At 40.2% G+C, this 21,988-nt stretch overlaps 3 protein-coding genes and 1 long non-coding RNA gene across 7 annotated transcripts; 3 read left to right on the top strand and 1 right to left on the bottom strand.

Annotated features, from left to right (window-relative positions):
* Window positions 1–1,805: 1,805 nt before the first annotated feature.
* Window positions 1,806–4,852, top strand: LOC124859324 (MAD2L1 binding protein). Its single transcript, XM_047352060.1, has 3 exons — window positions 1,806–2,223; window positions 3,471–3,736; window positions 3,830–4,852. Exons 1-3 carry the CDS (start codon window positions 1,818–1,820, stop codon window positions 4,355–4,357), a joined length of 1,200 nt encoding a protein of 399 aa, XP_047208016.1. The 5' UTR covers window positions 1,806–1,817; the 3' UTR covers window positions 4,358–4,852.
* ephx5 (epoxide hydrolase 5) lies at window positions 4,615–12,809 on the bottom strand. Its single transcript, XM_047352059.1, has 9 exons — window positions 12,668–12,809; window positions 12,363–12,576; window positions 10,533–10,713; window positions 10,234–10,443; window positions 7,365–7,494; window positions 6,951–7,162; window positions 6,718–6,826; window positions 5,164–5,289; window positions 4,615–5,081 (listed from the first exon to the last, which is right to left on the bottom strand). The coding sequence occupies exons 1-9, from the start codon at window positions 12,688–12,690 to the stop codon at window positions 4,880–4,882; spliced, it is 1,407 nt and encodes a 468-aa protein (XP_047208015.1). The 5' UTR covers window positions 12,691–12,809; the 3' UTR covers window positions 4,615–4,879.
* LOC124859326 lies at window positions 12,804–15,041 on the top strand. Of its 2 annotated transcripts, none has more exons than XR_007036064.1 (3): window positions 12,804–12,936; window positions 14,295–14,404; window positions 14,623–15,041. It is a non-coding gene; the product is annotated as an uncharacterized LOC124859326 (long non-coding RNA). The 2 variants fall into 2 exon arrangements; XR_007036065.1 differs by lacking the exon at window positions 12,804–12,936 and adding an exon at window positions 13,426–13,523.
* A 5,548-nt stretch (window positions 15,042–20,589) lies between these two features.
* On the top strand, window positions 20,590–21,752 carry LOC124859325 (cystatin-like). Of its 3 annotated transcripts, none has more exons than XM_047352062.1 (4): window positions 20,590–20,710; window positions 20,883–21,046; window positions 21,280–21,390; window positions 21,568–21,752. In XM_047352062.1, the coding sequence occupies exons 1-4, from the start codon at window positions 20,608–20,610 to the stop codon at window positions 21,664–21,666; spliced, it is 477 nt and encodes a 158-aa protein (XP_047208018.1). In that variant the 5' UTR covers window positions 20,590–20,607; the 3' UTR covers window positions 21,667–21,752. The 3 variants fall into 3 exon arrangements, with proteins under 3 accessions (XP_047208018.1, XP_047208020.1, XP_047208019.1); XM_047352064.1 differs by having other exon boundaries at window positions 20,592–20,710; window positions 20,883–21,016; XM_047352063.1 differs by having other exon boundaries at window positions 20,592–20,710; window positions 20,883–21,025.
* The last annotated feature ends 236 nt before the right edge of the window (window positions 21,753–21,988 follow it).

Raw genomic sequence — 21,988 nt, 5'->3', positions numbered from 1 at the left:
GTATATTCAGATTTATATAGATGCCCCTACTGATTGTCTGTACATAGAGAAGAAATGTTAGCAGTTTTATTAGCAGTACAGTGGATGGAAGACATAAAATAATTAAAAACCATAATTTGCTCAGATTTAAGTTCCATATTATTGAGTTTAAAACATAATAATTCCGACTGCAGGCCAGATATTTTATCAAAAATACAGCTTCCATTATTCAAAATACAAATGATTGTGGAAATGAAATGAAAATAGAACAGGTCATATTAAAATGTCAAACATATGTGCAAGAGAGAAGACATATGAGGAAAGAATTTAAAATGATTAAAGAAAAGATTAGGATAAAAGAGACATTGCAAAGGAATATAGGGAGCAAACATATACAAATTAATATACGATTAAAAAAACTTAATTATTTTTGAGATTTTGATTATACAGTATATACAGACGTACATTTTAGATATTAATCCATAATTAACTACACTCCCTATCAGTTGGTGGCGGTGATGCACATCTTCAGTTTTTTGCCAACCGCCAATAAACAGGCAGAAAAGGTGAGTGGATATACGTATTTATGTTTAAATGAACTACAAATGTCATGTAAATTTGAGGGACACCACTAGTATTTCTAAGAACGTCTATTTCATACAATGCGTGGAAGGCTTGACGTAAATATTATAAAAGGGCATGTTGTGTAAAAGCTATTATCCGAAATGGAAAAGTAGGAATAACTTTTGTAGTACCAGAATTCAATATCAAAATAGGAAAACGAATTACAGACGGCTTATCAGCATACACAGGAGAAATGTTGGCAATATTATTAGCTTTACAATGGGTAGAAGACATAAAACCATTAAAAACAGTAATTTGCTCAGATTCAAGCTCTGCATTATTAAGTTTAAAATATAATCAATCAGATAATAGGATGGACATTTTATTAGAAATATTTCATACACTATACAGAACACAGAAAATGGGCTTAATAGTTATATTTGTGTGGGTTCCAGCACATATTGGAGTAGAAGGAAACGAGAGGGCAGATAAAATAGCAAAGAGGGTAATTCAAAATCCTATTAGTTTTACAGTTAAAGCAAGTAAATCTGAGGGAAAGAGTATTGTTAAAGGAAAGCTGATGGAAAAATGGCAAAAAAGGTGGGATGAAGGAAAAACAGGAAGATGATTTTATAAAATTCAGAAGATAGTAGGAGAAAGAAGAAATGGAAGACGAAATAGAAAGGAGGAAAGAGTGATAACAAGGTTAGGATTTGGGCATACAGGACTTAATAATACACTTTTTAAAATTCAAAAGCATAGTACTGGTAAATGTGACTACTGTGGAAAATATGAAACAATAGAACATATAATAGAATGTCATAAATATGAAAGAGAAAGACGATATATGAGGAGAGAGGTTGAAGGTATTAAGGACGAGGTTAATCTGTTAGATATTTTGAGGAAGAATTTAGGGAGTAAACATATACAAATAGTGATTCGTTTTTTAAAGAAAACGAAATTATTTTATAGAATTTGATTATAGTAGATAAATGTGTGAAAGTATGGAGGATATAGAAGGGTAGAATACAAAGTAATGTTTAAGTATGTATATTTGTATATATATATATATATATATACATAGGTAAGATTTATTTATTCATTGAATTTGTAGAATTTAAATATATATATATATAAATGGATAGACCGACACGAACCACACTCCATACCAGTAAGTGGCGGTAATGCTACTAAACGTTTGTTGCCAACCGCCAATAAAACCAAGAAGAAGAAGAAGAATTTCAGCTTAACTTGCAGCAATTGGTGGATTTCCCATGATTCCGAGCGGTAAAGACGAAGCAGGCGCGGACATTCAAAAAAGAATGGCAGAGCAGTCTGATGTTTTACAACTAATACCGAACTCAGATGAAACAAAAAGTTCGCCCACTGTCCAAAGCGGAGTAAAGAGGAGAATCTCCTTTTTCTCAGAGAGGGACGTAAGCACCGTGGAGGAGCCGAGCAGTATGACATGTTCGCTGCTAAGCTTACAGAGTGTTGGTGACGACTCAAATTCATTCCGACCCTCAGCGGAAATAGACGAAGAACTCCGAACAGAGAAAATCAAAATATGTCTAGAATCAAAAAATGCTGCTGATGTTAACGTTGTGCCTCTGAAGGAGCAAACAGTGAGCAGTATAGGAGATACGGAAAACTCTTCTGAGCCGTCAGATATCATTCAAGGTAAGTTAGCCTTTAAACTGCACATCTGACTGTTCTGGTTATTGTAAGTGCCAGTTTATTGTGTTTTTATTTAAACAATAACTAATGCGGTCATTTCTTAACATACATGCTTGACTTTCAGGGTTTCTACACTGCTTTGAAAGTATGGCATTTAAAAATGTATGGGAACTTTATGTTGTTGGAAAATAAAGAAAATGAGTCAGACCTAATCTCGACTCGTTTTCTGCAAATGAGTCGGTGATTAAATCAATATTCAGCAAAGGTATCTCAGTTGCACATTTTCCTGAAATTGTGTAGCCCTAAGATCCAATGATGCCCCATTATCAGTTTTCTGGTAGAGGCCACCAAAAGTCCTATTTAAATCTCCTGATAGTTCAAATAGTTAATGCCACCATGTACTCCTAACAAAGGCCTTAGTAGGGAGAAAAAATGCCCACAGCATGACAGATCCTAAACCAGCATGAACTGCTTTTCCGCACATTAATCATTTAAATCCACCAAACCTGCCTGAAATGTATTTGCTGCCAAGATTTAAATCTTAGTCTCATCTGACCAAAGCACCTGGTTCCAGACAAAGACCTAGCAGAGTTCAATAAACTCATAACATTTATTTTTCTTAATATAGGATAGAAAAGCTCGTGTTCTGGCATGACTCTCAAACAACCGATTATCACGTAGACTGCTTAATAGTTGTTATATACCCTTCGTGACTCCCAATATACTGTTCTTTACTGCAGATTTTCTTTCCTGCCCTTACCATCCTTCTCACACTTTGTGTCACTGGTGGAAAGATAAACCAGGTTTTCATCCAGCTTTGTTAACGGTTCCAGTTCTTTTAAATGTTTTAATTATTGCTCTGACTGCAGATATCAGAAGGTTTTGTCATTTTCCTAAAGCTATTTCATGAGCTTTAAATATGAACATATTAAACTGCCCAATTTGAATGTCACTTTCCATTGTCTTTCCCATTTTATAGAGGGCCTCTGTTTGACATTTGTACCCCAGGCTCATGGATACTCATCAAGGTTCCTCAACACTCTGATCAACTTAAAATATGAAATAGTAAAATACTTCATTTATATATATTTCATAGGAATTGATAGGGGTACCGATAAATATGGAGGACACTGTATGTCTGATTTATGTTTAAGAGTATGAGTAAGTTTACTGACATTAAGAATATTGGCCTGCTTAATGCTACCTGCACACAATGTCTATACTGGCCTGTTCTCACTGGTTCTGTACAGACAGAACAGAAGAAAAGACTTCTGGCCCAGATTCCTGTGTGAATGCCAGCAGAGAGCATAACACTGAGGAGCTAGATGCTGAAGTGATGAGAAAAGCCCGGGAAGAAGGCTGCGTGAACGTGGTCTTCCCTGGCGCTGTGACCCAGGGAGGCTGCTATCGTTTCGTCAGCGAGATCCTCAAGTGCATCCTCTATCAGAGACAACAGCTGCCGATGACGTACGACCAGCTGGTTTATTCTCAGAAGAAGCAGCAAATTTCAGTGCAGGTGGGAAGAAAACTACCTTGGAGCCGTCTTCATTTGGAAGGGTTGTTGATTTCAAAGAAACTTAACATTGTTTGGAAACATTTTGCTTTTCAGGAAAGAGATACAGTGACTCGAAGGCCATTGCAGTCTGCTGATATGGATATGCGCAAATGCCAACAGAGTCTTCAGGAGCTGGAGGAGGTGCTACAGCAGCTGGAGGTGCTGTTTTCTTTGAGCAGAGTACCCCGCGTTTTACTGTTGATGGGCGGCTCCCTCGTTCTCCCTAAAGAACTGTATGAGATCAACATGGAAGCCCTGGTCCTGTCTGCCGGGGATCAGTCTCTTCAAGCGTCCTCCTGCTTGAGGCAGCTCTTCCGCACTCTTTTCATTGCCGACCTCTTGTCTGATACCAAACCTGTTCGCCTGATGCCCACCACGGTCCTGGCACTGGCTCACAGGGAATGTGGCGTAGGTTGGTTCCGACCCAAACTACAGTTTAAAGTCCCGACTCGAGTCAGAAACCAAATAATTACTCTGTCTACAGATCCCAGCGCCTGTAAGGTGCATGGAGCAGATGGGTCAGACTGGCAGGATTATGTGTGGTTTCAGGCACCAGCAGCCATTAAGGGCTTCAGCAGCTGACCCAAACAGTTCATTGGTCTGATTTTGGAATAAAGTCAATTTTAATTTAGAATTAGGCTGTACATATTTTATTAATGTTTTTTGTTTTAGAATGTGTGGATTGTTTGTGCAGAAGTGTAAGGGAATCTTTTCAAAGTCTGATTTTCAATGAATATTTTCTCAAGAGGCATGCTTGCTGGGTTTTGAGAGCATATGTATTATTGTTTATATTTATAAAGCATGGCCTTTCATATACAATAAGCACAGCAACACTCAACTCATTAGTGCAATATACTTTTACTGAGCATAACTTGAAAGGTTTAATGAATTACATGGCTTTCTTTTTATTCTGGGAAAAATATGAATGTGCCAGCATCATCTGTCTACATGTTTATATGTGCTTAAACATTAACATTTTAAAGATTATAACAGGCAAAAAGATGTACTGAAAGAATCAGTGTTGATCTTTATTTGTGGACTCTGATTCGTCAATTATAATAAAAAACATACAATAACTGTTGTAGTCAGAATGCATTCAGCTATTCAGAGCTTTTCTACTTTTTTGGCAAACTGGACGATGTCCCCGGCCAGCAGCTGGGGCTCTTCCAAGGCCGGGAAGTGGCCGCCCTGGGCCATGAAGGTGTAGGAGACGATGTTCCGGTATCTAATCTGTGCCCAGGATTTGGGGCAGTGCATGAGCTCCTGGGGGAAAGCAGCCAGTCCAGTGGGCACAAATGTCCTCGTCCTAAAAGATATGATGAACCTTGGTTAGATACAATGCTGATCCCATTTGTACAAACAAAACATGGAGAGTAAAAGGCCCTTACCTAGCAACAATTCTGGTATTAGGATTGCTGCTAAAGTTCTCTTTGTAAAACCGCATGGAGGAGATGATGGAGCCTGTGGTCCAGTAGATCATGACATTCGTCAAAAGATCATCCAGGCTGAATTTTCTGTTCAAAAGCCACAACACCCAATGAGTTACAGACAGCAGCCTTCACTGTAACCTTCCTGAATGCGTCCACATATAAAATATTTACCTCTGTGGCCAAAACACCAGGGTTCCTATGAGTTTTCGAAAATATGTTTTATTTATTTAAGTATTTTCTTCCTGTATTACAGCTTGGGCTTTGACCATTATTATTTATGGACCTACAGATACAGTGCCTTTCAAATTTAGTAGTGCATAATTGTGAAGTGGAAAGAAAGTGATACGTGGGTTTAAAAATCTTAACAGAATAAAAATCTGAAAGCTGTGGCAAACATATGCATTCAGTTCCACCTAATTAAATATGCAACAAAACCACCTTTCAATGTAATTGCAGTGCTAGGTCCTTTGGGATGCCACCACCAGCTTTTCAAATATATAGAATAACGTTATTGTCCATTCTATGAAATAAATCAGATTGACTGCATCTCTGAAGAGTAAGACTTGCCACAGATTCCTTCACTGAGCCATTCTAATCAACGAAAAGACCTAAACTCCTTGTATGTTTAGTGTGATCGGCCTGCAGGAAGGTGAACCCCTGCTGAAGTCTGAAGTGTTTTGCAGCCTCTAACAGGTTTCTTCCACGATTGTTCTGTACTTAGCCCCATCCATGTTCCCATCAACGTTGACCAGTTTTTTCCTAAATCTCACAACATGATGCAGCCACCCCCATGTTTCACCACAGGGATGGTGCATTTAGGGGGGTGTAGTTATATTTTTGTAGCTAACATATTCCACGTAGGCCAAAAAGTTCAGTTTTAGTCTCATCTGACCAGAGCACCTTCTGTATGTCTAGCTGGGTCCCTATGGCAAGCCACAGACTATGTTTGGCCGCTTTTAAAAAACACATATTTTCCTTCCACTTGACCATTATGGACTACTGTGTCTTAGTGTATCATATAAAGCCAATTGAAGTTTGTGGCTGTCACAAATCGTAATATGTGAAAATGTTTGAGGAGTATGACCATTTTGCAAGGCACTGCAAATGCATAAAACACTTAATAAAATCAACTAAGCACAAATGCTTTTTTGGCCTTTAGATCCTTATAGATCAGGGTTTTAAACTGTATCTGTGGTCTCTAAACTGGTTCAGGTTTAGATGCCAAGTAGTCAAACTGAAACCACTGTACCTTGTAAATATTAAAGAAAATAAAACACACATCATAAAATGTGCTTTAAAAATTGAGTATTCCGTGTCGCTTCAGTTCAGGTTTGTTTCAAGTGTTTTAGATTTTGAAATAGAACTGATTTAATTTGGTTGAGATGGCAAAGTTTAAGCAGTGAAATAGAAGACAAATGAATCTCTTCTGGATTCAAGAACCAAGGAATGAGTCCCAAAATCTAACCACCGCCAGTTGCCTGAATTAAGGAGCTACACACGTCTCCGTTTTACCTCTCCAGTCCACCATCCTCCAGATCTCGGTTCTTCATGTGGGTCCAGGTGGAGAACTTTTCCAGAATGTAGGCCGCCAAGCCTACAGGCGAGTCATTCAGTGCACGTCCTGCACACACATACGACTGTAATAAAAGCTAACCTCACAAATAATTTAAACAGCAGGCTGCATTCTCCGGTCACTTTGACCTGTCTTCATACTAATCAGTTAGGGTTTTTTTTTACGTTCTCACCGGCTGTGTCAGGCTTGGTTGCCTGAATGTGAAGATAGCCGGATTCCCTCAGCATTTCCCACACATTCTTCTGAAAGAAAGGGAACAACCTGCGAACATCTTCCCGGCTGAAGCCCACCAGGTAGGGTAGATAAGGCCCGATCATTATGGACAGTAAAACTTTGACCCCCCCTGTCGACATGCACATGTTCAGGTGGAGACCTTTCACACAGCTGGAACAGATAAAAATATAAGTTTGTCATCCCGTGACAATCAGCCCTACTGTTGAGAAATTTATATTGTCATGGTTTACTGGAAAAGTGTGTACACTGGCAAAATTTCACAGCCAAAGAATGATACAATGTCAGCTCTGGAAATTCCAATGCAGTGATGATGTTCTGTGCTACGTTTTCTACTAGATTGATTTGCACTTACTCAGGCCTCATCTGAGCCATATTAGTGGTGATGAGCGAGCCCCAGTCTCCTCCTTGCAGGTAGAACTGGGAGAAGCCCAGGCGCTCCATGAGTGTTATGAAAATCCGAGCGGCAGCCAGACTGTTAAATCCTTCAAAAGTACAAGAGAAGATGAGTTGCAGTGCCTTGCAAAAGTATTCATCCTCGTAAGCTTTTCACATTTTGTCATTTTACAACAAGAAACAAACATGGTAATGTCAGCATCATGCTGTGGGGAGAAGAGTCAGAGAATGTTATTGAAGCTGAAAGGCAGACGTATGCAATTAAATACAAGGCAACACTGGAAGAAAACCAGTAAGAGGCTGGAAAAGACTGGACCTTCCAGCAGGACCTTCAACATACAGCCAGACAGTTGTGGTGGTAATGTGGAAAAAAAACTCTGGATCTGCTGAAAACTATATCCTCTTAAGGAAAAAAAGTCCTCTACCACAATTCAAACAAACATTTTTCCAACTAAACATGTGGCCTTTTTGTTTCTGGGACTGCAGGCATGCTTTTAAGAATTTTTCTCCTAGTATATCTGGTGTGTTCCTCCCCACTACTGACCAGAGACAAGTAGAATCCAAAAACAGGAAATAAGCCGCCACACGAAGGAAGCTAAAGCACCAAAACAGAGAGGATCTTTTTTTAAATACCACTGCCAACCTGCAACCATCCACCATTTTCGCCCCCCTAAACACCCCAACGAATCCTCACCAATGCAACAAAAGAGCTGAAGCTCCCAGCAACCCCACCAAGGCCTCAGAACTATCCTCAGCTTCCTCCATTCGCAGATAGGGACTCAGATACCTCAGCCGCTCATATCTTCAGCTGATGTTTTCTGGGTTAATCCCTCAAGGATATCAGTCTTGTCTGTTCTGAAAAATGGCCCAGGCCTGGATTACAGGAATCCTCTTCGATTCAGGTCATCACACAATAGAAAAATAATATCTAAATGATAAAAACACAGGGTAATATCAAGCTTCAATGTCATTCCATATCAGCAGCATTTAGTTAAAATCTGAAATGATAATGTCTACACACTAAATAGTCTTTTGTAAAAGTGTTCAAAGTACTTAAACTTTTTCACGCTTTCCATGTTACAAACACACACTTCAGTGTCTTTATTTAATGGACTTTCACAAAGCATCGCATAATTATAACGGGGGAGGAGAACGATACAAGATTTTGTAAATGTACCTTATAGAACTCTAAATACAAATCTGAAAACAGGCAAATCTGTAGCCCAGGTCAGGCGCTTCTGCTGCTGTTTCTGGTTCAAAAGTGGCTTGACCTGGGGAATGCGGCACCTGTAGCCCATTTCCTGTACACGCCTGTGCACGGTGGCTCTGGATGTTTCTACTCCAGACTCAGTCCACTGCTTCCGCAGGTCCCCCAAGGTCTGGAATCGGCCCTTCTCCACAATCTTCCTCAGGGTCCGGTCACCTCTTCTCGTTGTGCAGCGTTTTCTGCCACACTTTTTCCTTCCCACAGACTTCCCACTGAGGTGCCTTGATACAGCACTCTGGGAACAGCCTATTAGTTCAGAAATGTCTTTCTGTGTCTTACCCTCTAGCTTGAGGGTGTCAATAGTGGCCTTCTGGACAGCAGTCAGGTCGGCAGTCTTACCCATGATTGGGGTTTTGAGTGATGAACCAGGCTGGGAGTTTTAAAGGCCTCAGGAATCTTTTGCAGGTGTTTAGAGTTAACTCGTTGATTCAGATGATTAGGTTCATAGCTCGTTTAGAGACCCTTTTAATGATATGCTAATTTTGTGAGATAGGAATTTTGGGTTTTCATGAGCTGTATGCCAAAATTATCCGTATTAAGACAATAAAAGACCTGAAATATTTCAGTTAGTGTGCAATGAATCTAAAATATATGAATGTTAAATTTTCATCATGACATTATGGAAAATAATGAACACAATATGCTAATATTTTGAGAAGGACCTGTATAAATCTTAGCAAACAAAAATCCAATGTGGGGTTTCCCAAGCCTCAGTTCTCAGGCCACTCTTATTCAAGATCTAGATGCTCCTACTAGCTGAAGTTATGGAAAATTACAGCATGTTTTACAATATCTACGCTGAAAGCAATCTCAGTTCTCATATTTTAACCAAATAACCAGACTTTATAACAGTCACCAAATCTGTCTCCAAACTACCAATCAATGGATGGGTCCAAATTTACTCCAGCTTAATGCAGGAAAAAAACCTAAAGCCTTTTTATAAATGTATAAAATGCAAGGTTAGAGAGCACCCCTCAGACAGACTCAATAAGGTTAGAAAGTATAGAACGTGCCAGAAACCTGGCTGCTGTTATAGACTCAGACCTGCATCATAACAACCAAATCATGTTCCCTGCTAAATCAGCCTACCATCTTAAAAGTTCCGAAAAAGAAGGCCTGTTAAAATAGGGCACAGAAAAACTGGGGCATGCTTTATTTTCAGGAGGTTAGATTATCGTAATGGTGACTTTACTGGCAGCTGCAGACCTGCCCACCCAGTGTTCCAGGGACCAGAACTAAACAAAGAGAGCCAGCATTTAGTTCCTATTCCTCTCAGCACTGCAACAAAGTCCCTGAAAATCTGGGATGTACAGAAACTGTTGGTTGGACTGAAAACTTTAATATTTCATGTGAAGACCAAAGCAAACTTTATTCACTACACTTATATTATTTTTTAGCCATTTATTTCTTTTAAATAAGAATTTTACAGTTTTTCTTTTAATATAATGCAAAATTTTACCTTCGTTTGTATGCATTGTATTTATTGTAGTTATGGTAGTAGAACTGGCTTGTGCATTAATAATGCAATACAAATAAACTTGGCTTCCTTAAAATGATCTACCTTTCTTGTGAGGGGCTTCTGAGAAGCCGTAGCCGGGTATGGAGGGGATTACGACCTCAAACGAAATTCCATCGTGGTTCTGTGTAAGAAGCGGAAGAATCTTGTAGAACTCATAGAAAGAGCCAGGCCAGCCATGAACAAGCATAAGAGGCAGAAGCCTCTGGTCCCCTCTGTGTGGCGGGCGCACATGAATGAAGTGCACGTCCAGTCCTGCACCGTAGCAAAAGACATAAAACATATTTGACCAGATAACACGTCAACTTAAAGCCAGCTGTTGTTTATTATGCAGATGTGTATACCTTCTATTTTGGTTTTGAAGTGTGGAAACTTGTTAAGCATTGCCACTTGCTTTTTCCAGTCAAACGTATTCCTCCAATAAGAAACCACCTTCTTAAGATAAGCGGAATTAAAGCCATACTGGAAGCCACTGTCTTCCAAAGGGTCTGTGAACCGGGTTCTGTCAATGCGCTCATGGAGGTCCTGGTAAACAAGATCATCATTGAGCCCTTTATCATCATCATCAACTTTATTTGTATAGCGCTTTTCACCAGCCACAGCTAAAACAAACTGCTTAACATTAAAAACAATAAAAACACAATAAAACAATATACAAACAGATAAAAACAATACCGGTACAAATTATGTAAAATCAACTCTCAGTTGGGTTGAAGGCCAGTGAGTAAAAATAAGTTTTTAAACAAGTTTTAAAAATGGACATTGAAGGGGCCTGTTGAATGTGCTAGGGCAGAGCGTTCCATGACTCCAGGTCCCAATAGAGAAGGCCCTGTCTCCTCAAAGCTTCCGCTTTGAGCTGGGAACCACTAGGACCAACTGATTGGCGGACCCAAGAGACCAATTGGGGATGTAGCGGTGGAGGAGACGTACTGAAGGAGGGCGGGGCCAAGCTATTTAAGACCTTAACAACAAACAGAAGAGTTTTAAAATAAACTCTAAAATACACTGGGAGCCAGTGGAGAGAAGCCAGGACTGGAGTAATATGCTCCCTTTTACGTGTTCCTGTTAAAAGACGTGCCGAAGCATTTTGCACCAGCTGCAGACGAGCAAGTAAGGACTGGCTGACTCTGAGATAAAAGGGAATTAGAGTAATCCAATCGTGATGAAATAAAAGCATGGATTACTATTTCCAACTGTTGCCTTGGAAGATGAGCTTTAATTTTTGCAATTTTTCTCAAGTGATAGAAACTGGACTTCAATGTGGTCCTTATTTGACTGTCAAGTTTAAAATCATTGTCTTAAAACCAAGATTAGTTACCACTGGCCCAACATTCGCTTCCAAACTATCACGGTCAACCGGAGTGCTCTGACATCTTCCACTAGGCCCAAAAACAAGAACCTCAGTCTTATTCTCATTAATATGTACGAAGTTTAGGGCCATCCAAACTTTATTATCCTGAAGACAAAATAAAAAAGGTGTAATGGACCCGACATCGCCTCACCGTAAAGGCACATAGATTTGACAATCATCGGCATAGCAATGGAAGGGAATGCCAGGTCTTCTGAAAATAGACCCTAAGGGCAGGAGGTACAGCGAAAAAAGCAAAGGCCCTAAAATTGAGCCCTGGGGGACCCACAAGAGAGCAGAGTAGAAGAAGATTCACACCCTGCACTTTTTACCAAAAACGGCCTGTCTGTTAAATAGGACTTAAGCCACTCCAGAGCAGTGTTATCAATGCCTACTTGGTACTGTAGCCGTGACAATAAAGTGCCGTGGCCCACTGTGTCAAAAGCAGCCGTCAAGTCCAGCAAAACAAGAACCACATAATCACAGAAAACACATGCTAGGAGAATATCATTATAAACTCTCATCAGGGCTGACTTTGTGCTATGAAAAGTTTTAAAACCAGACTGGAACACATTTATAATGTTGTTGTCATCAAGGAAAGATTTTAACTGAAGATAACCTATTTTTTCCAAGATTTTTGACATTAGAGGAAGCTTGGAGATGGGCCTAAAGTAAACTTACAGCCAGAGATGCAACTGAATTTTTAATCACATAAAGTTCCAATAAAACATAATAAAGTTGGCTTTTTCTAAGCTCAAAGAGTACGGAAACAACCGCAAGACAGAGTAACTGTTCATTAAAAGTTGATGTGAGTGCTCAAAACTACCTCAATCTCCTTGTCTGATGTTTGCACTGTAAAGGGGTATATGTTTTCATCCTCTGAGGGTGGCTTCTCTCCTGCTCCCCACCATCCCTCACCAACAGGGATAGTTTTCACTTTGCTCCTTCTCTGCATTGCATATGCCAGCACTCCACCTGCGGCTACAGCACAACCTATAAGAAGCTGCTGTTGCACTACATCCAGCCCAAAGAACGATTCCCTGCAAATTATGACAGAAAATGGTTGAAAAGCAAGTGTGAATAAATCATACACCTTTGCTATTTGTCAGTTTGTGATTTCTGAATGCTTACTTTAAAAGTTGCAGTCTCTGCATTTTGCGGCTCAAGACGTGGGCACTCACACAGGTTGCTTTGCGCTAACAGGACAAAGGTCGAGAAAGTAAAATTTCCAGTGCAACAGTTTTAAAAGTTGTGACCTCCTGTGCGCGTTGTAAACCACCCGATGAGATAATGTTCACGCTTCTAACGTCAGAAAAGCCAACAAATCTTGGGAGATTATCCGTTTAAATATATGCGGTTAAATCTCGATGAGATCCTGAGAAGAAAGAAGAAAACACAGGGTGGGTTTGCACTGCAGAGATTGTAGATTAGAAGCGTGATGCGCCACTCCTCCACTAATCTTTGAGCGATAGTGTCGCTTCTATGCAGGTATTCAAACAGCATCCAATGGGGATTTTCTATCTTCCGAGTAAGCAGCTTTACCCTAAAGAACGATGTTGAAGATTGTTTTTCCCATTTTTTGTGACTTTTCTCGCCGTTGGGCTGTGTTCCCCACCTGGAGGGTTGCAAGACGCTAACATCAACGACCAGGAAGTTCAAAATGCGCTGAGCTTCGCCGTCGCCAGACACAACAGCGGCATTAAAACAGACCCGTGCCTCCGCCATGTGGTTAATATTGTCTCGGCTCAGGTTCAGGTCAGTAACGCTAACGTTCCAAGTGTTTCCGTTGTCATGGTTACTTCAAAGTCTTCTAATAAAGTCAGTGACGTATGTGAAATTAGTTAGTCTTTCAGTCATTACATGTAAAAATACCTTATTTTAGCCTCTTTACTATGCTAAGTGCACATGAATAACCTTGTTAAACTGTTATTTATCCCCCATTGATGTCCCGTGTGTATATTGGGTTAAAGGAGGGTTAACAGCCGTAGTAAGTTCTTCAAGTTCAGTTCAGTGGTTGTTGTACTGTCAAGTCCGCTGCCATTTCGTTCCCGTGCTTCACCATTCTTCCCCAGCCTTGGGTTCCACTTATCTCTCAATCAAGACATTTTAAATATAAATATTTAAGGGAAATAAAAATATATTTTTTTATGTAAATGTGTATATATACAGTGTTTTTTCTAAAGAGAAAAAGGCCTATATGGGTAAATTAGTGTAAATATGCAAGGTATGATCTGGGCAGGAGCGTCATGAGCGTGGGGGCGATTTGAATGAAGTAGATGCCATTTCCTGGTTTCTGGTGTATTTTCATTTTGTGAAACATCTACTTTTACTTGCATAAATAAACACTTAATTAAATATCTATTTTAGTAAAAGATTCCTTTAAACTCACTGTGCTATGGCCGTTATACATGTGAAAATAATCACCTTCCCAAATAACACAGAACTATCATTTAAAATTCTGGGAAGTTCTTGGTTTAGCGGTGACATCGTTCACTGGGTGAACTAATATTTTATGGTAAATCTGGGAGTTCCAAACCAACATTTTTCAGATGAGAGGGGCAAATGTCCTCATCACTAGCAATTACCATGATGCCTATGGATCTGGTCACTCTGTGTGTTAAGTGTTCGTCAGATTAACAGCCTGGGGACAGAAACAGACTCTGTATTGCTGTTTTTTACAAACCTAAATATGTGTGTATATTCATTGAGAATAACGTGTCATCTGAATCACTATGTTTCCTCTGCCTCTCCTTAATAGGTGGTCGAAGGTCTTAAGTACGTAATTGTTGTGACATTAGGACGGACAAACTGCAAAAAGGCCAACCAAATATGGGGTGTACTGTCTACACTGATCCAGCCCAGGCTCAGGTAATTATTGTAAATTCTGGGGATGAAAATGTAAATTTTATTAATATTTTTCTCTGACGTAACAAATAAAATGCATTACATGCCAACTCTATATTACAGCTGTGACATATAATTTGTGTTAAAAAAAAATAACACACTTTGAAACCAAATGCATCTCATGCTTGTCTTATTGTGTAATCTCATGCCTATATTAGTGAACTCTGGGTTTTCATTTTCAGATTTACCAGTGCACATTCACCGTGTCTCGCGCCTGGCTCAATGATATGAGGCTGCTGGGAGAGAAATGTCAGAAACCTTAACGTCATTCAGAGTGAAATACATTGTACTTACAGCGTAAAACATCTTTACATCCTCTGTGTGACTTTGCTATATACTTCATTTTGTTTTCAAACTTTAGAGTATTTAATATAAAGTCCAATGTAAATGCTGAAGTACAAAACAAAGTTGATAAGTTACCAATATCAAATTTTTCAGTGGCTTAATTAAACCTACACAGATTTTAAAAACATGACTTATCTGAATCTGTTGATGTGATTAATAAATCCTTTTCTTGACTACCTTTGTGTGGTGGGGGCAAATATAGAACATATGTTTGTTTGGTGATGCATCAAATAAAGGGAGCTGTAGTTAATGGTCATCCAGCTGTCTTCTATTTTATTTTTGAACTGTGAATGCTTGTTGGAGCACTGTTGCCTTATAGCAAGATGGTCCTGGGTTCAAATCCCATCCTGGGGTCTTTCTCCATGGAGTTTGCATGTTCTCCCCTTGCAACCTGGGGTTCTCTCTTGGGACTCCGGCTTCCTCCCACAGTCCAGAAACATGACTGTTGGGTTGGTCTCTCTAAGTTGCCCTTAGGTATGAGTGTGTGCGTGCATAAGACTAGTGTATTCACAGCGTTGCACTTTTTTCTCAGTTTTGTTATGGCCTTATTTCAAATGATATCAAATTTATCTCCTTCCTCAAAATTCTACACACAATACCCCATCATGACAATGTAAAATAAGTTTTTTGGTAGATTGTTGCAAATTTATTACAAATAGAAAACAAAGACTTCACATTTATGTAAATATTTACAGCCTTTGCTTACTACTTTGCTGATCCACCTTTGGCAGCAATTACAGCTTCAAGTCTTTCTGAATATGCCACAAGCTTAGCACACCAGAGTCTGGACTCTGACTTGGTCACTCCAGGATATTCACAGTCGTTATAAAGCCACTCCTTTGAGATCTTGGTTGTTTTGGATTGTTGTCCTGCTGAAAAACATGACGCCTGGCATTCACACCAACGAGAACTGTTATAGTTAAAAGTTATTCAATGTTTCAGAGCTTTTCTCCTTTTTTGGCAAACTGGATGATGCTCTTCCAAGGCTGGGGATGTGGCTGTCTTGGGCCATGAAGGTGTAGGAGACGATGTTCTGGTACTTTGTGCCCAGGATTTGGGGCAGTGCATGAGCTCCTGGGGGAAAGCAGCCAGTCCAGTCCTAAAACATGATGAACCATGATGAATTAAAGACAATTCTGGTCGCATTTGGATAGTGGAAAAAAAGAACACCTGGCCAGCAGCCCCAGCCTATTTGTCCATGAGAAACATGAAAGTAAATAAAGGAAGTTAACTTGCGTCCACACACCCAGGCCGAGCACAAACCACCAGCCGCCCCAGCGCAGGCACAGTACGCACTCCACCACCCAACCCACCTGATCGCGTCCTGGCACCAGCCAGGGAGCCAGAGCAGCAGAAGGAAGCAGCGGAGGAAGGCCACCACAGTGCCTGAACCACAAATCCAGGGATGCCGGCTGGCCCCTCCACCACAGCATAGCCAAAACCGCATTCGCCACCGCAAACCAGATTTTCTTTCCTGCCCTTACCATCCTTCTCACACTTTGTGTCACTGGTGGAAAGATAAACCAGGTTTTCATCCAGCTTTGTTAACTGTTCCAGTTCTTTTAAATGTTTTAATTATTGCTCTGACTGCAGATATCGGAAGGTTTTGTCATTTTCCTAAAGCAATTTCATGAGCTTTAAATATGAACATATTAAACTGCCCAATTTGAATGTCACTTTCCATTGTCTTTCCCATTTTATAGAGGGCCTCTGTTTGACATTTGTACCCCAGGCTCATGGATAATCATCGAGGTTCCTCAACACTCTGATCAACTTAAAATATGAAATAGTAAAATACTTCATTTATATATATTTCATAGGAATTGATAGGGGTACCGATAAATATGGAGGACACTGTATGTCTGATTTATGTTTAAGAGTATGAGTAAGTTTACTGACATTAAGAATATTGGCCTGCTTAATGCTAGCTGCACACAATGCCTATACTGGCCTGTTCTCACTGGTTCTGTACAGACAGAACAGAAGAAAAGACTTCTGGCCCAGATTCCTGTGTGAATGCCAGCAGAGAGCATAACACTGAGGAGCTAGATGCTGAAGTGGTGAGAAAAGCTCGGGAAGAAGGCGCCGTGACCCAGGGAGGCTGCTACCGTTTTGTCATCGAGATCCTCAAGTGCATCCTCTATCAGAGACAACAGCTGCCGATCAGGGCCGTAGCCAGACTTTAAAAGACACTGAGGTCCACCACTCATTATCCCCCCTGCACATCAGTTACAATGAAGACCAAAACGCAATTAAAATGGAACCATTTATTTAAAACGTAAGTGACTTGAATGCGACATGTATTTGTGTTTTATGTGTGTGTCTCTGCTTGTGTAGCGGAGGACCCCGGAATGCAGACGGACAGGCAGCATGACGGTAGGTGAAATGATTTAATGAACAAAAAAACTTACTTCAGAGGGTGATGGCAAAATCAGACATGGGCAGGCTGGCAAGACAGGCTTGGCACGAGCAAAAGGACGACATGAACAGAGTGAGTGAATGATCCAAAATGTTTCCGCGCGGAATGAACGGAACAGTTGTGTATACAGGTCCTTCTCAAAATATTAGCATATTGTGATAAAGTTCATTATTTTCCATAATGTCATGATGAAAATTTAACATTCATATAGTTTAGATTCATTGCACACTAACTGAAATATTTCAGGTCTTTTATTGTCTTAATACGGATGATTTTGGCATACAGCTCATGAAAACCCAAAATTCCTATCTCACAAAATTAGCATATCATTAAAAGGGTCTCTAAACGAGCTATGAACCTAATCATCTGAATCAACAAGTTAACTCTAAACACCTGCAAAAGATTCCTGAGGCCTTTAAAACTCCCAGCCTGGTTCATCACTTAAAACCCCAATCATGGGTAAGACTGCTGACCTGACTGCTGTCCAGAAGGCCACTATTGACACCCTCAAGCAAGAGGGTAAGACACAGAAAGACATTTCTGAACGAATAGGCTGTTCCCAGAGTGCTGTATCAAGGCACCTCAGTGGGAAGGAAAAAGTGTGGCAGAAAACGCTGCACAACGAGAAGAGGTGACCGGACCCTGAGGAAGATTGTGGAGAAGGGCCGATTCCAGACCTTGGGGGACCTGCGGAAGCAGTGGACTGAGTCTGGAGTAGAAACATCCAGAGCCACCGTGCACAGGCGTGTGCAGGAAATGGGCTACAGGTGCCGCATTCCCCAGGTCAAGCCACTTTTGAACCAGAAACAGTGGCAGAAGCGCCTGACCTGAGCTACAGAGAAGCAGCACTGGACTGTTGCTCAGTGGTCCAAAGTACTTTTTTCGGATGAGAGAAAATTCTGCATGTCATTCGGAAATCAAGGTGCCAGAGTCTGGAGGAAGACTGCGGAGAAGGAAATGCCAAAATGCCAGAAGTCCAGTGTCAAGTACCCACAGTCAGTGATGGTCTGGGGTGCCGTGTCAGCTGCTGGTGTTGGTCCACTGTGTTTTATCAAGGGCAGGGTCAATGCAGCTAGCTATCAGGAGATTTTGGAGCACTTCATGCTTCCATCTACTGAAAAGCTTTATGGAGATGAAGATTTCATTTTTCCGCACGACCTGGCACCTGCTCACAGTGCCAAAACCACTGGTAAATGGTTTACTGACCATGGTATCACTGTGCTCAATTGGCCTGCCAACTCTCCTGACCTGAACCCCATAGAGAATCTGTGGGATATTGTGAAGAGAACGTTGAGAGACTCAAGACCCAACACTCTGGATGAGCTAAAGGCCGCTATCGAAGCATCCTGGGCCTCCATAAGACCTCAGCAGTGCCACAGGCTGATTGCCTCCATGCCACGCCGCATTGAAGCAGTCATTTCTGCCAAAGGATTCCCGACCAAGTATTGAGTGCATAACTGTACATGATTATTTGAAGGTTGACGTTTTTTGTATTAAAAACACTTTTCTTTTATTGGTCAGATGAAATATGCTAATTTTGTGAGATAGGAATTTTGGGTTTTCATGAGCTGTATGCCAAAATCATCCGTATTAAGACAATAAAAGACCTGAAATATTTCAGTTAGTGTGCAATGAATCTAAAATATATGAATGTTAAATTTTCATCATGACATTATGGAAAATAATGAACTTTATCACAATATGCTAATATTTTGAGAAGGACCTGTATATAGAACAAGAACAAGGTGAAACGAGCAGACTGATTTGCTTAGTGCAGGTGAACCGAATAAAGTTAATTGACAGACAGTAGAGAACACAACATGACTGGAGCAAAACAGAAATTCAAGGATACAAACTAATATAAACATAACTAGAAAAACATGAAACTAAAGCATAACCAGATCCAAAAACCTAACTTGACAAAACATGAACTAGAAGACAAAAACTAAAGCATGACCAGGAAAATAATAAACAGAAGCATAATTTAAAACCTTAACTGTGAGAAACATAAGAGGAAAAACCTGCAACCAAAAACCAAACAACCCCAAATCATAACAGTGTGGTTGTTTGTGTGTGAATCCATGGGGAGTAACATCATCTGAAGCAACAGGGACTCAGGGCACAACCATGATGACTCACTGAAATAACATGAATTAGTTTATATGAATGTTGATTGTTCACACTGCACAAACACATTCAAAACACAAGTTTTGAGCATACTTCTGTACTCACACGTCTCACCTGTCTCTCCTGACAAATCAAAAATATAGACTAAAGTTATCCCCCTGCCGTAGTCTCTCTTTAAGTCTGAATTAATTTTAGATTTGATTCACTGAAATATTTTTCTAAAAGAACACAAACATGAATAAACTGTGCTATATTAAGTAATACACATTTGATAGTGAAACTGTAATTTTGTACTGTATTCCTTGCAGTCACATTTAGCCTGGATGTCACTGTAATATCTTGACACATCTATCCGTGGTCAGCAGTAATCTAGTTAATATAATAAAGGCCAGTCAGTTTTTGTTTGTTTTGAACAACACGGACATGGGTCTCAGCAAAGTATCCTGACTGGAGTGGATGGTCAGCAGTCATCTATTTAATCTCTGTTTATCGCCTGGATTAAATAAACAAGGGATTCGTGTTTGATCATAAAACCAGTAAAAATAAAACTTAAGGAAAAGAAAAAAAGCTTTCTGTCTCAATTTAATGGATGAAAACATTAGCTCTTGCAACAGAAACATCATTAGTCTGTCACAGCTGCTTACAAAAAATCCGCCAACACAAATAAAACAACGTCGAGCGGTAACTATTCTTACTAAACTTCAACAGTGTTATGAAGGACGAATAAAATATTCAATAACTTAAACATATTCTTACACAACACAGCTTTCCAACAAAAATCTTCTATGGGCACAGATCTCACACACCCAAATAATTCACACTCACATTCAGTAGAATCGACACACTTGGGTCTCAGAAGGCTAAAGACACCCACACGTTCAGGTGTGCTACTTTGGAAAAACGTGTGGCCCCCACTTGGCCACCTCTGTAAAAATGTCCTGCTTTTCTGTGCAGAGCTTGCGCGTTCTCCCCACTCTTTAGGGGTTTCCCTCTGGTCACTTCCACATCCCAGAAACATGTGTTTTAGTTGACTGCCAGCCCCAGACTGCCTGTTAGTGCTGTGAGTGTGTGTGCATGTTTGTGTGTCTCAGAGATTGGCTGTTGACCACTGGAAATAAGCCCCAGCCCCCTTGCTTAACAGTTGATTGTTGATTGGATGACCCCTCTGTTAATATATAAAAAATGGTATCACTTCTGCTTTAAAAGAGCAGACAGAAAGCATCAAAGGTTTTTTTCTTGTTCTGAGGTTTTTGGCAGTTTCACCTACAGAGTAACGATGTGGAAGGTTAGTTTTCCATTTTTTGCTGCTCTTTTAGCCTTTGGGTTGTGTCAGGTCATCAGTGGGGCTAACAACGAGGGGCTCCACAACGCAGAAGCAAGTATGTTAGTTGACTGCAAGTTCCAAACTGCCTGTTAGTCCTGTGAGTGTGTGTGTGCATGTTTGTGTCAGAGATGGACCGCTGAAGAGAAGCCCCAGCCCCCTTGCTTAACAGTTGATGATTGTTGATTGGATGTGGAAGGTCACTTTTCTGTTTTATGCTACTCTTTTAGCCTTTGGGTTGGATCTACCCATGGCTGGGGGCATCAGTAAGATAGAAGATGCAGATAACGACGAGGAGTTCCAGAGAGCGCTGCAGTTTGCTGTCATCCAACACAACGGGACCAATGACACGGTCCTCCACCAGGTCACTAAGGTGCTCTTAGCTGAGTCTCAGGTCAATAGCTTTGTAAATATTTAAGTATTTAGCGTTAAATAACGACCTACTGTTATGATAAAATTGAGTAATTTGACCATATTAGGGACACCATCAATTATGTAAAGTCCAATTAAATAACAATGTTAAACTGGTATTTATCTGTCGTTGATGTTTCACTACTGAAAATAGGCTTTTTTCCCATTATGTTAAAATAATCTGGATTTTGTTGTCTTGTCTGCCTCTCCCTAAAGGTGGTAGCTGGGACCAATTACATCATAACTGTGATTTTGGTGAGAACCAGCTGTGAAAAGGAAGGACAAGCAGAAAACTGTACCATCCACAAAGAGCCAGAACACGCTCAGGTAATTAGATTAGAATTCAATGAAAGCCTGACATTTAACTCTGGGATTTAAAGAGGAATACGGACAAGTTGTCATTTTATAATGTTGAATTGTAAACCCACCAACAAGTAATGTTTGTGTGGAAAATGTACATGTAGTCTCAGACTTATGTAAGTCTATTGTGGGCTTTCTTTTCAGCCTTACCAGTGCACATTCACAGTGTGGAGTCGCCCATGGCTCAACAAAACCCAGCTGACCAAAGAGGAATGCTTGAATGATCAACCTGCTCCAGAGTAAAAAATGTATTCCTCTTGAAGATCTGCAAAGTGTAACTGCATTTAAATCCTCTCCAAGTACCCCAAATAAATGCTACCTAACAACAACAAAACTTTACAGATTGTTTCATGAACCTCCACAAAGCTCTGAATTCTGCAATTCACAACAAAGCAAAAGCATCACTAATATGAAGGTATTCAACAGCAAATACAAAATACACTGTTTTAAATAAAGTAACATTTCAACTTCTCTGAATGCTTTTGTGTGGTTTATAAATAAGGTTTTTAACTTTGCTACAGATTTGTTTTTGTGACTTAACTGAATGCTCTTTTATTGGACAATG

This window comes from Girardinichthys multiradiatus, chromosome 22, assembly GCF_021462225.1.
Source record: "Girardinichthys multiradiatus isolate DD_20200921_A chromosome 22, DD_fGirMul_XY1, whole genome shotgun sequence".
Taxonomy (NCBI): domain Eukaryota; kingdom Metazoa; phylum Chordata; class Actinopteri; order Cyprinodontiformes; family Goodeidae; genus Girardinichthys; species Girardinichthys multiradiatus.
Note: the sequence above shows the minus strand (reverse complement) of the source record. Positions and strands in the feature narration are given on the sequence as shown.

Excerpts from the sequence above, each read along its gene's own strand:
- LOC124859324 (XM_047352060.1), top strand. The coding sequence starts at position 1,818 with ATGATTCCGAGCGGTAAAGACGAAGCAGGCGCGGACATTCAAAAAAGA. Across the intron at positions 2,224-3,470 it reads GCCGTCAGATATCATTCAAG|ACAGAACAGAAGAAAAGACT; the intron begins GTAAGTTAGCCT and ends GGTTCTGTACAG. Across the intron at positions 3,737-3,829 it reads AGCAGCAAATTTCAGTGCAG|GAAAGAGATACAGTGACTCG; the intron begins GTGGGAAGAAAA and ends TTTGCTTTTCAG.
- ephx5 (XM_047352059.1), bottom strand. The coding sequence starts at position 12,690 with ATGCAGAGACTGCAACTTTTAAA. Across the intron at positions 7,495-10,233 it reads AGAAGCCCCTCACAAGAAAG|GATTTAACAGTCTGGCTGCC; the intron begins GTAGATCATTTT and ends GTACTTTTGAAG. Across the intron at positions 5,082-5,163 it reads AATACCAGAATTGTTGCTAG|GACGAGGACATTTGTGCCCA; the intron begins GTAAGGGCCTTT and ends CATATCTTTTAG.
- LOC124859325 (XM_047352062.1), top strand. The coding sequence starts at position 20,608 with ATGTGGAAGGTTAGTTTTCCATTTTTTGCTGCTCTTTTAGCCTTTGGG. Across the intron at positions 20,711-20,882 it reads GCTCCACAACGCAGAAGCAA|CCTTTGGGTTGGATCTACCC; the intron begins GTATGTTAGTTG and ends CTACTCTTTTAG. Across the intron at positions 21,391-21,567 it reads AAGAGCCAGAACACGCTCAG|CCTTACCAGTGCACATTCAC; the intron begins GTAATTAGATTA and ends CTTTCTTTTCAG.